The sequence below is a fragment of the Jaculus jaculus genome, chromosome 12, assembly GCF_020740685.1.
Source record: "Jaculus jaculus isolate mJacJac1 chromosome 12, mJacJac1.mat.Y.cur, whole genome shotgun sequence".
NCBI lineage: Eukaryota > Metazoa > Chordata > Mammalia > Rodentia > Dipodidae > Jaculus > Jaculus jaculus.
The window spans coordinates 93,880,183-93,895,939 of NC_059113.1; the positions used below are offsets into that span (position 1 = coordinate 93,880,183).

Consider the following 15,757-nt stretch of genomic DNA (forward strand, 5'->3'; position numbering starts at 1 on the left):
TGAGTTCCAAGTCAGCCTGGACGACAGTGAGAACCTGCCTTGAAAAATTTAAAAAAATTTTTTGAAGGTGCTGAAAAGAATATTTTTTTAAAAAAAGCAAAAATGTGGACCACTTTTCAATTTTTGAAAGCCCAGTGCTGATTCTGAGTTCAAATTTAATTAAAAACACTTCAAGTGGTCCAAGTCACATGTTTGCCCGAGGCATTTTCCCTTACTAAAATATTAGTACATTTCAAGACTATCTCTGTATATAGTGCCCTTCTTGATGTCTATTGGCAAAAAAGGGTGCTACTTTTTTCCTGAGATTCTTGTTTATTACTCTGTAATTTGGAAAATATAATATCCTAATTAATCATTTATTTTGATAACTATTACATCACCAGTCAAGCCTGAAAGAGAAAAATAACTGTTTTTTGTCTTTGCTATGTCAAACAAGCAGATGGTCCCCACCACTTCTGTGGCAACGCCTTTGTTATTAAAGTATATGTTTCTAGGGATTACATCATCATTTAAATGATTTAATTAAACGAGGGATGTGATCCCCCAGGAAACGAGTTGTCCTGACAGCGAGGCTTTTTAAATGTCTGAAATGATGTTAATCCAGGCTGTGTTTCTCATAACAGCAATGTGTGTAACATACTATTTTTCTCTTTTATCAAGAGCACAGACTGACAATTATGCCACTCCCAGAAGGGCGCAGCTGTTTCAAAACTTTTTAAAAACAAGGGGAAAAAATAGCTGATTAAAGCATCTGTGCCGGACAAATAAAATAGGCCATTTGCTTCTGTGGCTGCCAGACTCCCCCTTCCACAAATGGCGGCCTGGAGCACAGGGTGCAGGGGCAGTCATGGTATAGAGATGCTCCTTCCATGCCCGCTGACTCCTCCCATGACATCCTCCATGCCCTGACCCCCCCCCATGATCTCCTCCATGCCCACTGACCCCCCATGATCTCCCTCCACGCCTGCTAACCCCCCATGATCTCCCTCCATGCCCACTGACCCCCCCATGATCTCCTTCCAATGCCCGCTGACCCCTCCCATCATCTCCTTCCATGCCTGCTGACCCCCATCACCTCCTCCATGCTCGTTGAACCCCCCATGATCTCCCTCCATGGCCAATGACCCCCCACGACCTCCTCCATGCCTGCTAACCCCCCATGATCTCCCTCCATGCCCACTGACCTCCCCAATGCTCCCTTCACATCAGGCTGGCCCTTCCACCCCCACGCTGGGCACCCCCGCCTACCAGGCATCTGGAAAGGGCTGCCCGGGTCTGAGCTGGTGGGGGAGTGAGGGTAGGTGCTGCTGCTGCTCCCTGGAGAGTTGGGGTAGCTGCTGTTGGGAGAGTGGGGAAACGGATGGCTGTTGGGCTGCTGGAAGGAGTCGGGAAACGTGGCGTTCAGCGGCATGTGCGGCTCGTTCTGCCCCAGGTTCCGGAACTGGGCAAGGAGGCTGTGCTGCGGGTTGTACTCGCTGTGCCTGGGCACCAGCACTGGAGGGAGAACTGGAGAGGAAAGAAAGGGAGAAGGATGAACGTCTGCCCAGGACGACAAGGGACCCGAGCCCCGCCCCGCTGCCCACTCTAAAGGGCAGGCCACATGAAAAGCCGCTCGACAAAGCCGGGAAGAAGTCTCTGCACCACCGAGGACACGCGCCTGCGATCCGCGGCCCGACCGCCTGCCCAAGGAAGGCCTTGCAGAGCACTGCCGAGGCATCACGTTTCCAGCCCCCTTTCCTGTTTGCTGGAAACCGAAGCAAAATCCAGAATCCACACCTCAGGGCTGGGGAGAGGTGGTTCAGAGCATGAGGACCAGGGCCCGCTGGAGTTTGATTTCCCAGCACCCACGTGAACAGCGGGGTGTGGCCACAGACACTTGTCACCTCAGTCTTGTTGGGAGCAGAGATGGGCATATAGTTTGGGCTCACAAAAAATGGCACACTCCCGAATGAGCAAGATTCCCTCGAGGAAGCACGTGGATGAGGGACAGAGGAGGGACACCCTAACCTCCTCTGGCCTCCGCTTGCACTCACATGCATCCTCACACACACCACCACACACACCACATCACACACACAAAACAAAACAAAGAAAAATAAAACAAGAGTGTACATCACCAGAGCTGGTAACGGGCTTGCTTCACAAGAATGAGGCGCTGAGCTTGTAACCTGGGCACTGAGGAGCTAGAGACAGGGAGACCCCTGAGGCTTACTGGGCAGACAGCCTAGTCCAAGGTTATTTTCTGGTCTCTACGTGCATGCGCACACATACATATACATATACATATACATATACATGTACATGTACATGTACATGTACATATACATATACATGTACATATATATATAACACCAAGCTAGACATTGTGGCCCCCGCATGCAATCACAGCATTAAGGAAGGAGACTGAGCCAGGACTGTGGGTTTGAGGCTAGCCTGAGCTACACACTGAGATCCTGTCTATAAAGAATACTTATTACTACTGACACTGCCACTTCACAATGCTGCTAAGATTTGAGCTAATATTTATTGAATGATATGAGTTATTTACAACTTTTGGACCACAAATGTTGAAACTGGCACCTTACCTTGAAGTAAAAAGAAGCAGGGCTAGAGAGGTGGCTCAGTGGTGAAGGTGCTTGTCTGCAAAGCTTAACTGCCTGGGTTTGATTCCCCAGTACCCACATAAAGCCAGATGCACAAAGTAGCACAGGAATCTGGAGTCTGTTTGCAGTGGCAGGAAGACCTGGCGTGTCCATACTTTCCCCCGTTTGCAAATAAATACATATTTAAAAAAAAAATAAAAAGAAGCAGGGCCAATGGTGTTAAAGAAACAAACACAGCAAGCAATCTGAAATACAAAGGCTGGGGAAGATGGTTCATTACGTGACACGTATGGAGTTCTGTGGAGCAGGATTCTGAAAGCCTCTAGTCCTTTGCAGCCACACTTTACAAACACCCAAGAGCTTAATGAATAATTGGCCCACTTCTCCATGGTCCTTAACAGGCCAAAGAGCACAGAGAGGTGACAACCTCATGCTGCTGGTGGATGACCCGAGGTATGAGGGTCCAAGGCGTGGGCATCCAAGAAGCTACTGTGGCCTGAGTTGCCACTTCTCAACTTGCCATCCCCCTCTCCAACTTTTTCTCCGAGACAGGGTCTCAGATAGCCGACTGGCCTGTGTTATGCAGGTGACCACAAACTCCTGATCGTCCTGCCTCCACCTTCCACGCGCCACGCTGCTGGGATTACAGGTGTGTGCATCATGCCCAGTTTTCCCAATGTGTCTGTCGTGGTCATCAGCTATAGTCCAATTACCCACTGCCCACGAATGCAGCACAGGGCCGTATGATGCCACCTACTGGGCCAGTCATTTTAGCGGCTCTTACTGGCTAACAGCACTTTAGAACTGAGGACTTACTGTTCCCGCTGCCTGAAGGCGGGGCAGCCTAATTGAATTTAACCCGATTAAGTGTTACTATACCAAAGCAAAGGGCACGGGGCACGGGCTGATGCAGGGGTGTGCTCCCACACGTACTGTGAGCTGGCACTAGCGCACATCACAGGTGCCAACAGTCGGCTTTTATAGATGACCTTGGACGTGAGCTATCAAGCATAGCAGAGAGGCAGCACAGAGGTGAACTTGACAAGTAGCCTTTTTCTCATTTCTGATTGTTTTCGCCTTTTTTTTTTTTTTTTTTTTGCAGTGCTGGAGACCAAACCCAGGGTCAGACACATGCTATGCACTTACTGTACCCCTGAGCTTGGCCCTCCCTCCCCTGGGATTGTTAAGACCATTTTACCACTGCTGATACGGGTCCACGTGCCTCTTAAACGAAGGTGTTCCATTCTATAGTCAAGATGCAACAATCTTCCAGTAAAGGAAATGGTACCGATTCTTGGACCTGGCTTCTCGGGCTCAACATGTGAATTCAAACCAGGTTTACATATTGCATCTTACTTTATCTGCAACTTATTTTCTGATACAATTTGATCTTCTGGTGAACTGACGTGCTTCTAGTTTGAGATAATAACCATAAGCTTTTGTGAATGTCCTTTTAGGCAACTTCTTGTTTTGAAAAAAAAAATTAAACAGAAAAACTACAATGGTAAAGAACTCTTCCATGTCCTGTACCCAAAATTCACCAATTTTTAACCTAATCATTCTCTCTCTCCTTTTTCTCCCATTCCCAATATTCCCCTTCCCTATCCTTGTATAACATATTGTATGCTCTTTAATCCAGTAACATGTTAGAGCATTACCTGCAGAACATTAACTTCATATTGTTGACGTTTTCATGTTAAGAATTACTTTATTTTTATTTTTTTCTCAATTTTTATTAACATTTTCCATGATTATAAAAATATAAGAATGACTTTACGGACTGCTCAACTTGGGGTTCTCTGATATTGCCTCAGAATTTAAACTCAGAGACTTGGCTGAGCTACCACGTAAGTGACATCACTCTCTCCTCTAGACACACAGAGGCTTGCAGTATTTACCTGTTAGGGACGCTATTAATTTCAATCAGTTGGTTAGGGTGTTGCCCAATTTATCCATGGTCTACAGTTACTTTTCTTTTTGTAATTAATAGTGGATAGATAACCTGCATCTATTATTGCCAGAACTGTTACAAAAAAAGATTTTCCTTTAATTCTATGATCTTTTATTAGCATTCTTGCTTTTCCTTGATATGTGAAATGTGTTCAGTATGTGTTGAGGGGTGTGTGTGTGTGTGTGTGTGTGTGTGTGTGCGCGCGCTGGCAGTAAAACTCAGGTCCTCATACTTGTGTGGCAAGCTCTCTTATCTACTGGACCATTTTTCCATCCCCTGTTATCCAGAACTCTAATATCTCTATCTGCCTATTTACAAGCATCACTCATCACTATGTATCATGAATTCTTAGTAAATGAGCTATGACTGTCCTCACCTATTCTGATGGTTTATACTGCTTTAGATCGGCCACTGGGGGGGGGGCGTCCATGCAGGTTGGTTCCCACATCTTCACATGCTATGATTTTTGAAACAACTCTTTCTTTTCTGAAACATGATATGCTGGGCTTTTCTTACCTGTCCCTCTCCATCCCTGGAATCTCTGGTTCCTTTTGCTGAGGACTGGGATTTAGAAACCCAAATCCGGGCTTTGATTGTTTGCTATAAATCCACTGGGATCACCTGGGACCCAGGACAGCCACAAGTGTGGACCAGCACATTTGTAGATGTCGAGATCAGGCTGAAATGTCATCAAGGTTGCGCAGTCCTGTGAGGCTGTGCGCGGAGTGGGAGGGGAGAAGGAGGGGGTAGAAATCCTTGGCTTACAACGCTTTCTCGAGTACACTTACTTACTGACTCGTTGTTGTGATCATTTATTTATATTTTTGAGTTTTCCGAGATAGGCTGTCCTGTAGCCTAGGCTGGCCTCAAATCTGCTGGAGATGTGTAACTTTACCACCAGTTACCATTTTGATTTTTTTTGGGGGGGGTGGGGGGAAAGGTGGACAATTTGATAGAGTGAGAAAGAGTACTTTGGTACAATTTTAATTTACATTTCTCTTATGGTAAAAGTTGATCATTTTTAATGTATTTCAGAGTTATTTTTAAACTTTTTTGTCAATTATCCCCTTATGTCTTTACATTCACTTTTTAAAAATTAAATATTTTATTTATTTAACTGAGAGAGAGAGGAGGGAGGGAGACAGGGAGAGGAAGAGATTGGACACACCAGGGCCTCTAGCCGCTGCAAATGAACTTCAGACGTATGTGCAAACTTGTCCATCTGGCTTTATGTGTATACTGGGGAATCAAACAAACCCAGGTCCTTAGGCTTTGCAGACAAGTCCCTTAACCACTGCACCATCTCTCCAATCTTGTGTTCACTTTTTTCATCTTTAATTTATACATATTGTTTTGAGCCGGAGTCTCCTTTTATTCACACACATATATATGTATGCATGTAATATGTCACAAATATCTTACCAGAACCTATCAACTGTCTTTAGTTATATGATAAAATTACTTTTAGCAGTTAAAATTATAGATATTTTATTGTAAATATACTTTATAAAGTCTTGTGTGTCCATACTGAAAGAAAGAGTTCATGTACTCTCTTGGTATAAAAAACTTTCACAATTTATTTACATTTCTGATCCATTTGGAGTTTACTTTTATTTTTGTCATGAGGAATGGATCTAATTTTATCTTTTTCTAAATAGCTAGTCACCTCAAATACTATTATTAAATGGTTCAAATTGTCCCATTGATTGGAGATACCCCCTTTTTCATCTTGTTCTGTGTTTATTAGCGTCTCTCTACCTTAGTCTATGTATACACAGCCTCTATGTTAGTGACAGAGGTTTTCGTAGCTGGCGGCCTCTCCCTCTCAGCTTCTTTTCAATGTGCATCTGCATGCTTATTTCTTCATAGGACATTAGCTGTCATCCATCTATCTCCTGATGGTGACGTAGGCCTGTGATCCAAGCCACTCAGAGGCTGAGGCAAGAAGAAGGCTGGGAGTCCAAGGACAGAGCGTGTCACACGGTGAGTGTGAGGCCAGCCTGGGCTACTTTAGACTTTGTCTCAAAACAGAAAGTAAACAGAAGGCTGGCGGCTGTAGCCTGGCAACACAGCACTTGTTAGCATGTAGGAGGCCCTGGTTTCCAACAGAAGCACTGAAAACCAAACCAAACCACTGGGAAAGCCTGTTAAGGTCTACTCCTATGTTTTTAAAAATTACTCTTGCTTTATGACTTATGTACGTGACTTTGTGGCAATCCAGAAATTTGTCTGCAGCAGGGTGACTAGCCTGTGGAGGCAGGAGTTAACTGATCTGTCTCTCTTCACCCTGGGCTTGTTTTGAACCAGAGTCTTCTTTTACTAATTTTGGAGCTTGAGGGGTTCTCAAGATTCTTGGGTCTCTGCTCCTCTGCAGGACTGGAATACACCCAGATGTTTTGGGAACAATCTGGAGATTTGAATTCGGTCAGTCTCAGACACCCTCAGTCCCAAGCACACCTAACTTCTTCTTTTTTTTTTTAATAATTTTTTGGTTTATTTTTATTTATTTATTTGCGAGCGACAGACAGAGAAAGAGGGGGGGGGGGGGGAGGGAGGGAGGGAAGGAGGGAGGGAGGGAAAAAGAGAGAGAAAGAATGGGCACGCCAGGGCTTCCAGTCACTGCAAACGAATTCCAGATGTGTGTGCCCCCTTGTGCATTTGGCTAACGTGGGTCCTGGGGAATCCAGCCTCGAACCGGGGTCCTTAGGCTTCACAGGCAAGCGTTTAACAGCTAAGCCATCTCTCCAGCCCCCCCCCAAACACCTAACTTCTAAGCCATCTCTTTTACCCTGCAGTGGGGTTTTGTTTTGTTTTTTTTAATTTTATTTATTTGCAAGCAGCGAGAGATAAGAGAGAAGAAAGACAGAGAGAGATTGGGCATGCCAGGAGCCCCAGCCACTGCAAACAAACTCCAGACACATGTCCCCCTTGTGCATGTGGCTTACATGGGTCCTGGGGCATCGAACCTGGGTCCTTTGGCTTTGCAGGCAAACACCTTAACTGCTAAGCCAGCTCTCAGCCCCTGTAGTGGGTTTTTAATGTGTACATATATGCTCGTGTGTGTGTGTGTGTGTGTGTGTGCGCACGCGTGTGCGCACATGAGCACAAGTCTAGGCATGTGGGTGTGTAAGCCAGAGGACAACCTTGGACATCATGTTTAGGAACACTGACCACCTCCTCTGGAAAGGGCCTCTTACTGGCTTGGAGCTCACTAGGCTAGACTAGCTAGTCAACCCCAGGGGCCCTCCAATCTCCCACTTCTCCCATGCTGGGATTACAGAACCTCACCACCATGCTCAGCAATTTACAGCAGTACTAAGGACCCAACTCAGGACCTCATGTTTGCAAGGCAAGCACTTTACCAATTGGGCTAATTCCATTTCCCAAGCCCTACTGATTTTTTGTTTTGTAATCTGTAGGAATTACTTTGCTAGGTCTGCTATAACAAAACACCAGACCGGTACCTTGAGCAACAGAAATTTCTCACACTTCTCGAGGCCAAAAGTCCAAGGCGATGGTATTGGCAGGCTGGTTTCATCTGAGGCCTCTCCCTGGCTTGCTGCCAATGGCCCTTTGTCCTGGTCTAGCTTCGCATGACTAAGCGCCTCTTCTTATAAGGACATCAGATGTATATACTGCCTTAGGGCTCCCCCAACAATGCATTCATATTCAGTCACACAGGGGGTACTTAGCGTTATAGCTTCAACATGAATTTAGGGGATACATAGAACTTAGTTTATAAAACCATACACAGGATTAGATCTTTCCTAAATTTATTAACCATTTTAGATCTTCTATTGGCATTTTACTTAGAGTGTCTAACTGGTGATTAAATATGCAAAGATTGGCATTTTCAAATTGCTTTTGTAGCCTAATATCAATCTAATCTATGTAGCTGTCTTATTTAATTTCATCATTAATTCTTTAGTAAATTTTTTTTGTAAAATATTTTATTTATATTTATTTATTTATTTGACAGAGAAAGAGGGAGAGAGAGAATGGGCATGCCAGGGCCTATAGCCACTGCAAACTAACTCCAGACACATGTGCCCCCTTGCACATCTGGCTAACGTGAATGTGAGACCTGGGGAATAGAACCAGGGTCCTTTGGCTTTGCAGGCAAATGCCTTAACCGCTAAGCCATCCCTCCAGCCCTTATAATTTATTCTTTTTTGAGGGGGCATTGAGGTAGGGTCTCATTCTAGTCCAGGCTGATCTGGAATTCACTATGTAGTCTCAGGGTGGCCTTGAACTCATGGCGATCCTCCTACCTCTGCCTCCCGAGTGCTGGGATTAAAGGTGTGTGCTATCACGCCCGGCTCTCATTATTTTTTTTTCATCATTTATTCTTCATGGACATTTCCAGACATATGATCATGTCACTGACAAAAGTGTGTATTTCCCCTTTGTGTTGCTTTTTTTTGAAGTTTTTAAAAAAAATTTTATTTATTTATTTGAGAGTGACAGGCAGAGAGAGAAAGAGGCAGATAGAGAGAGGGAGAGAGAATGGGCGCGCCAGGGCCTCCAGCCACTGCAAATGAACTCCAGACACTTATGCCCCCTTGTGTATCTGGCTAATGTGGGTCCTGGGGAATTGAGCCTCAAACCAGGGTCCTTAGGCTTCACAGGCAAGTGCTTAACCACTAAGCCATCTCTCCAGCCCTGTGTTGCTTTTTACTGTCCAACTGCATTGGCTAAAAGTGACCACAGAATGTTAAAAATAGTGGAGGAAGCAAACTTCTTTGTGACCCCATTAAGACAGTGATTATGGGATGAAGGTATTTATATACATATTAGGAAAGCACCATCCATTCCTATTAAGTGTTTTTTTTGTTATTGACTTAATTTTTTTAATTTATTTGAGATATGAGAGAGAGAATAAGATAGAGAGAAGGGTGCACTAGGACCTCTTGCCACCACAAATGAACTCCAAATGTATGTGCCACTTTGTGCATCTGGCTCTACGTGGATACTAAAGACTCAAACTTGGACCTGCAGACTTTGCAAGCAAGTGCCTGTAACCACTGAGCTCTCTCTCTAGCTTGCTGTTTTTACTATGGTTGCGTGTTCAATTTTTGTCAAAGGCCTTTTCAGCACTTATGGCAGTACTAAAATAATTTTTCTTCTTAGAATTATTCCTGCATTCCTAGCATAAGACCTTCCTTGTCACTAAGAATTACTTCCCTAATGGGGTGTCACACTCTGATCTCTAATACTGTGTTCAGGACTTCCACATTTTTTCCTTACTCTTTATCCATCAATCTCACTCATCTTTCCTCTTCATCCTTTTCATTTATAAAGCTGCATTCTTTTACTCTGTGAGAATATCTAACTTCTACACTCTTTCACCCACGTCACGACTCTTATCTCTACAATTAAATAAATACCACCAGATCTTTTGCCAAAGTTTCCCCAGTTGTGTCTTCGCTGAACAAAGTTGCTCAGACTGAGTTCTATGACCTTGAGACCCGAAGGACAGGCTACTTGGCTGGGACTGCTTTTGCTGCCCTTCCCTTTCTGGAAAGTGCTTATTTCAGTAAGATGTTTTGAGGACCCACATTCCAGACTTACCCTCTTCATGTTACGATGAATAACAAACCTGCTCTTTTTGCCTGGAAGCCCTAAGACTTTCTTTGTCTTTAAAGTTGGATGGTTTTCCTAGGTTGTCCTTATACCAATCAAGCACGTGATGGATCTTTTTAATACATAGAGGGAGGCTGTCTCTCACCAAGTGAGGTTTTCTTGGATGATAGTTTTAACCATCAGCCCTGCTCCACTGGCTCTGGAACCTGGGAAACCCATTACTATATTGTGGATTTATTTGCTGCCCCCTTCCAATTATTTTTTTCCCCCCTTGGGCCCTTTTTACTTCCTTTAAAGCCTAGCCCTTTCTTCTGTGCTTTTACTCAGTATGCTTTATTATTTCAATACTCATCTGCTCTCTCTTTTTGGCATGTTGTCTCATTTATTCATTTATTTATCTATATGTGGGCACTTGAGGGTCTCTTGCCACTACAAATGAATACCTGTCCAGCATTCTGGGGAATAAAACCCAGGAAAGTCATCTTTGCAAGCAAGCTCCTTTAACCACTAAGCCATCTCCCCAGGTTCTGTACTTTGAAAAAATGTAACATTTTGTCCTTTAAATTTGTTTCTGAGTACAATCAATTCTCTTCATGCTTTTAAAATCTCTGTCCACATCTCCCACTGACTTTCTCAACTTCTAACCCCCATGCTTATTTAAAGTTATCTATTATTTTTTTTTCGAGGTAGGGTCTCACTGTAGCTCAGGCTGACCTGGAATTCACTGTGAAGTCTCAGGGTGGCCTCGAACTCATGGCGATCCTCCTACCTCTGCCTCCCGAGTGCTGGTATTAAAGGCGTGCACCACCACGCCTGGCTTAAAGTTACCTATTTTGAAGTAGTGTCTTATGTTTAACCAATCCAAGCCACAGACCTGAAAGAAATCAATCACTTATCAAAGAACTTGGGTCCTGAATATGTAAAACTGCTCAGAACTCATTCATAATACAAGCAAAACTCCAGTTAAAACTTGGGCACTAGATATGAATTAACCCTGCCCTAGGGGGACCTTAATAACATTGTGCTTAGTGAAACGAGCCAGACAGAACAAGTATCTTATGATCACTCATACAAAGTACATGAACAGGCAGATTCATAGCAACAGCAAGTAAAATAGAGGTCATCAGACACCAGCAGAGAAGGGCAAGGGTACGGCTGCATGGGTACATTGTTCAGTGGCAATGATAAAAATGCCTTGAGTCCAGACAGTAAGGATGGTTATACAATATTGTGAATGTGTTTAATGCCACTGAATTACGTGTCTACAAATGACTCTAATTATAAGTCTATGATGTAGTATATTACCATAATAAAATATCTCAAATAAATTAAAAATGTAGATGGCTTAGCAGTTAAGGCGCTTGCCTGCAAAGCCAAAGGACTAGGTTCAATTCCCCAATACCCATGTAAGCCGGATGCACAAGGTGACACATGCATCTGGAGTTCATTTGCAGGAGCTGGAGGCCAAGGGTGCACCCATTCTCTATCTGCCTCTTTCTCTCTCTCTCAAATACATAAATAAAAATATTTAAGAAATATTATTAAATGAAAAGGACTGGCCATATCAGGTGCTGACCAGAATGCAGATCAGGAATTCTCATACAATGCTGGCTAGATTACAGGATGGAACAACCAAATCAGGCAACACTTTGGCCGTTCCTCTCAAGTTAGACATGCTACCTTCAGAGACCCGGTCACTCCACTCCTACATGTTCATCCAAGAGAAACGAAACCCTATAGATGCAATGATGAAATGTCACCTACAGGGTCACGTACAGGATATCTGGTCCCCTGCTAGTGGCAATACTCTGGGAGGTTACACTTGAGCCAAGTGGGTGAGCCATGGACTGAACCCTCTGGACAGCGTCCGCCCCTTAGCTATGTCCAGGATTTTGGTCAGTGATGAAACACTCCTGACAAATACTCCACACAAAGATTTGTTCATTGTATTTGGAATAATCGAAATGTGCCCACTAGTGGATCAACGAATATGGGACAATATACCCACAGAGCTGACTGCTACTCAGTGATCAAAGGGGTGCGTTTTTTAGGGTGTTCCCAGAGAAGTGTGCCTGAGGATGGAGGACCTATTCCTGAATGTAGTGGTACCGTCCCAGGGCTGGAGTTCTGGACTGAAAGCAGAGAAACAGGAGGAAGCCAGAGAGATGGCGGCCTCCACGTCTCTCTGCTTTTTGGCTGCGGACATGGTGTGACCCCTGCTGATGGACCGTGTCCTTGCAAGCCACGATCCAGAACAGACCCTTCCTCCCTCCCTTAAGTTGCTTTATGTCAGGTCACAGCCATGAGAGGGGTAACTATCCTAACACGCTCACTCACTCACTCACTCACTCACACTCCTCGTTCAACCCTTTGAGCTTACCAAATGGGGCCTGCAGAAACGTGCACACCTGCTGTGCAAACATGGGGGCCCGAGACAAATACTACAAACACGCGAAGAAGAAAAGGAATTTACCAAATGCAGTAATAACCTGTAGTCAGGTAACCTGGAACTGCAGGAAGCGTTCAAGTCACATGTGACTCTCTCTGTGGCACACAGGGCCAGGACATTTTAGCTTCTGCCCATTCTGCTCAAAGTTACAGTTTCTCAGGAAAGGAAGCAGACAGCAAGGAAACAGTTACAAAGTGGTGGTGACTATTCCACGCGATTTACGTGCACACCACACGCAGTAACCAAAACTCCTATTTTGTTCTATAGGATCTGTTTAAGGAAGGTCTGAGTTTTTCTATACAAATAAAAGTTATGGTCACTAAATTTACAGGAGAAAGCCCCAGTTTTGTTTTCTAAGCTCGATTATAAGAAGTACCTGTCTCCTTGGAGATGCAAGATAAAGCAATCACTTTAAAAATTGGATTGTATTGTTTGAAGAAAAATTAGGAATTTAATTGGGATAGTCCCAACGTGTACCTCCTGTCTAGTATAATTACTGGTGACCTTCTGTCCGTCTCCTAAGTGTCCTGGCTTGGCCAATAAATAATACGGCCAGCCTAATTATAAGCAATCATTAATTAAATTCAGGGAAGGAAGCAGAGGGGTCTGTTCTAGCTACCAGCTTGCTAATGAAGCATTAGTAGCAAAGAGAAAAGGCATGTGGAAGCCTGCTGGGCTGGTTAGGCAGGGCCCGGGACCCCTAAAAAGAGAGGGGAGTCCTCTCTGGTTGTCCCCCCCCCGCTGTTCCTTTCATTTCAGCACATTCCAGGTGATGGGCAATTAAGACGTCAGCAGTGTATTTGGGGGAAAGAAACGCCCCTATCAGTCACCCCTTAAGGACTCTTCCTGTGCACGAGCAAGTCTTCTTTCCTGGGTGCTAGAGAGGCAGCCTAAAGAACTAGGGGGTACAAACTCTAGGCCTGACTCAGGTCAGAAACAGAGTCAGAAATATTTTCCTCTTATAACTTCTTTCTGAGCTTCGGCTATTTCTATTTTATGGGAAACAGACACGCAGAGGCGTTGACTTTTCTGGGGACCACTTTCTTTGCATCTTGAAGCACTATTATGTCTGTTCACCAAAGGTTGTTCCTACCTGGCAATGTCTGAGAACAGGACTTCCTTTCAGGGAAGTTGCTCCTGCTGACAAATTTATTATAAAAACCCCCTTTACAAAAATGAACGCAGTGTTAAAACCTTTCTGGGCATGCGCATTTCATATGATTTGAGGATTTAGTTTGAACTTACGATTGTGTGCACCACTCCTGTTTTGTAGGGCCTCTTCCACCCAGTAACACCCTAGCTTCGCTGTGCCGGCCCCCCAAATATTCTGAAAAGTGCGTGATAATGGGCAGATCCTCCAGGCCATGCAAACCACTGACTGAAGTCTTTAAAAGGACATTCTCTTCCCTTCTTTCCTGACCTCTCAGGAGAAAAGAGGCTTATTTCTGCCTTTTCTTGCTGGTGTCACTCTGCTTTTCAGACAGTGGATCTCTTTCGATTAAAAAGTCAAATTTCTTCCCAGCCAACAGGAAACCCAAACTAACCAGAAAGCTTCAGGAAGCTGAGGTCTGAGGAGACATTTGTGATTCTGCTATTGGCCTGTGCCTTTTGGTGTTGCCAAGACACAAGGGAAAGGAATGGACCAGAACAGCTAAATTTATAAAGCAGAGCCAAACTCACAAGGCCATTCCTGTATACTCCAGATTGGAGCTTTTTCAAAATTCTGAAAAATGGCTTCAAATTCTAATGCCAAGGGGTCAGTGGTAAAGGAGTCTAGTCTAAATTGGACAAATCCTCACCTGGATTGTGACCCTCCCAATGTTCTTGAAAAAATAGCTGTTTCTTCTTTTTAAACACAAGCATGCATGCGTGCACACACACACACACACACACACACACACACACACACACACATGCTGATGAGGTCACCAGCCCCTTCCTTGCCTGTTTTTGTCCACAAACAGAAACAGCCATCAAGCTTCCTGGCCATACATAAATGCTTCCTGGCTCTGCATGGAAGGAGAAGGCACTTAGCTGAGTCCTGGCCAGGACAACTACCTTCCGGACTTGGAGCAAATCACGGAGCTTCTTGGGGTTTCGAATTCTCCCCACATAAGAGCAGGAGACTGGCTGTCTAGAGCAGGTAGGCTCTGCTTGTCTTCTGATGCGGCTGGGAGCTCTGCACAGTTCAAAGCTTGCTCCGGATGATGCATAAGTGCTTTTCATGGAGTTAACCACGAGGAGCAGAAAGGTGGCCAGCAGCCCCCAGTACCCTATCTGCTGGAGACAGGCGCTCCTAGACAGAATTTCAGTGACCTCGATCACAGAAACGCTCCAAACAGAAAACAGTGGAGAGGCAGATGACTTAAAATGATATGCTCATTTACAAAATGAAATTCTTTATTTCAAGGTATGTCAGAGAAACTAAAGATGTGATTTTTCAAAATCTTAAGGTTAAATTTTAATGGAAATTTATTATGGCTAAAGTCCCTACATCACAGCTCCTTTTTCTTTTTGTTGAATCCTTGGTGCTAAGATGAGGGTCATAGGCAGGGTTTGAGACATTAGCTGCACTTATAAAGGCCATCGGGAAGTGACTGCCCCACCCATGGGGAGTTTGCACTGATGACTCTTCCCAACAAGCATCTCCCTTTCTACTGAGGAATCGGGCTCAGCCTGGCATCCAAGATCCCGCAGATGCTGAATGAGGGGCTGAGATTTGAGTCATGCCTTGCTCATCACCACTAGATCACACATGGTGCTACAAAACAGAGAGATTGTGAAAGTCACTTAAAAAATCCTCATTTTAGGGCTGAGAGGGGCTCAGTGGATAAGGGGCTTGTTATGAAACATAGAGTACCTGAGTGCTGATCCCCAGAGCCCACATAAAGCCAGGTACTACAGCAGGTGTAATCCCAGCCCACCTGTGGAGAGACAGGAGGTGGAGACAGGAGAATCTGCCAGAGGCTCAGGCAGAGCAGTAGTGGACAGGGAGAGACCGCCACAAACAAGCAAACACCCAAGAGTCATGACCTCCATACGCGCACGTGTGGCATGCACACATTCAGAATCGCACACATGAACACACACACAGACAGACAAACCAAAAGAATTCCAACTTTATCAATCCTTCGTGCTTCTGGTTACTTTTGCTAAGAAAATGTTTTGAAC

At 44.6% G+C, this 15,757-nt stretch overlaps 1 protein-coding gene across 2 annotated transcripts in view; it reads right to left on the reverse strand.

The window, feature by feature from the left end:
• The window catches only part of Smad1 (SMAD family member 1), an 84,557-nt gene that overhangs the window by 19,468 nt on the left and 49,332 nt on the right, over positions 1–15,757 (reverse strand). For both annotated transcript variants that reach the window (XM_045131661.1, XM_045131662.1), the window contains exon 3: positions 1,249–1,506. In XM_045131661.1, coding sequence (XP_044987596.1) covers positions 1,249–1,506 — 258 coding nt within the window. The remainder of the gene's footprint in view (positions 1–1,248; positions 1,507–15,757) is intronic.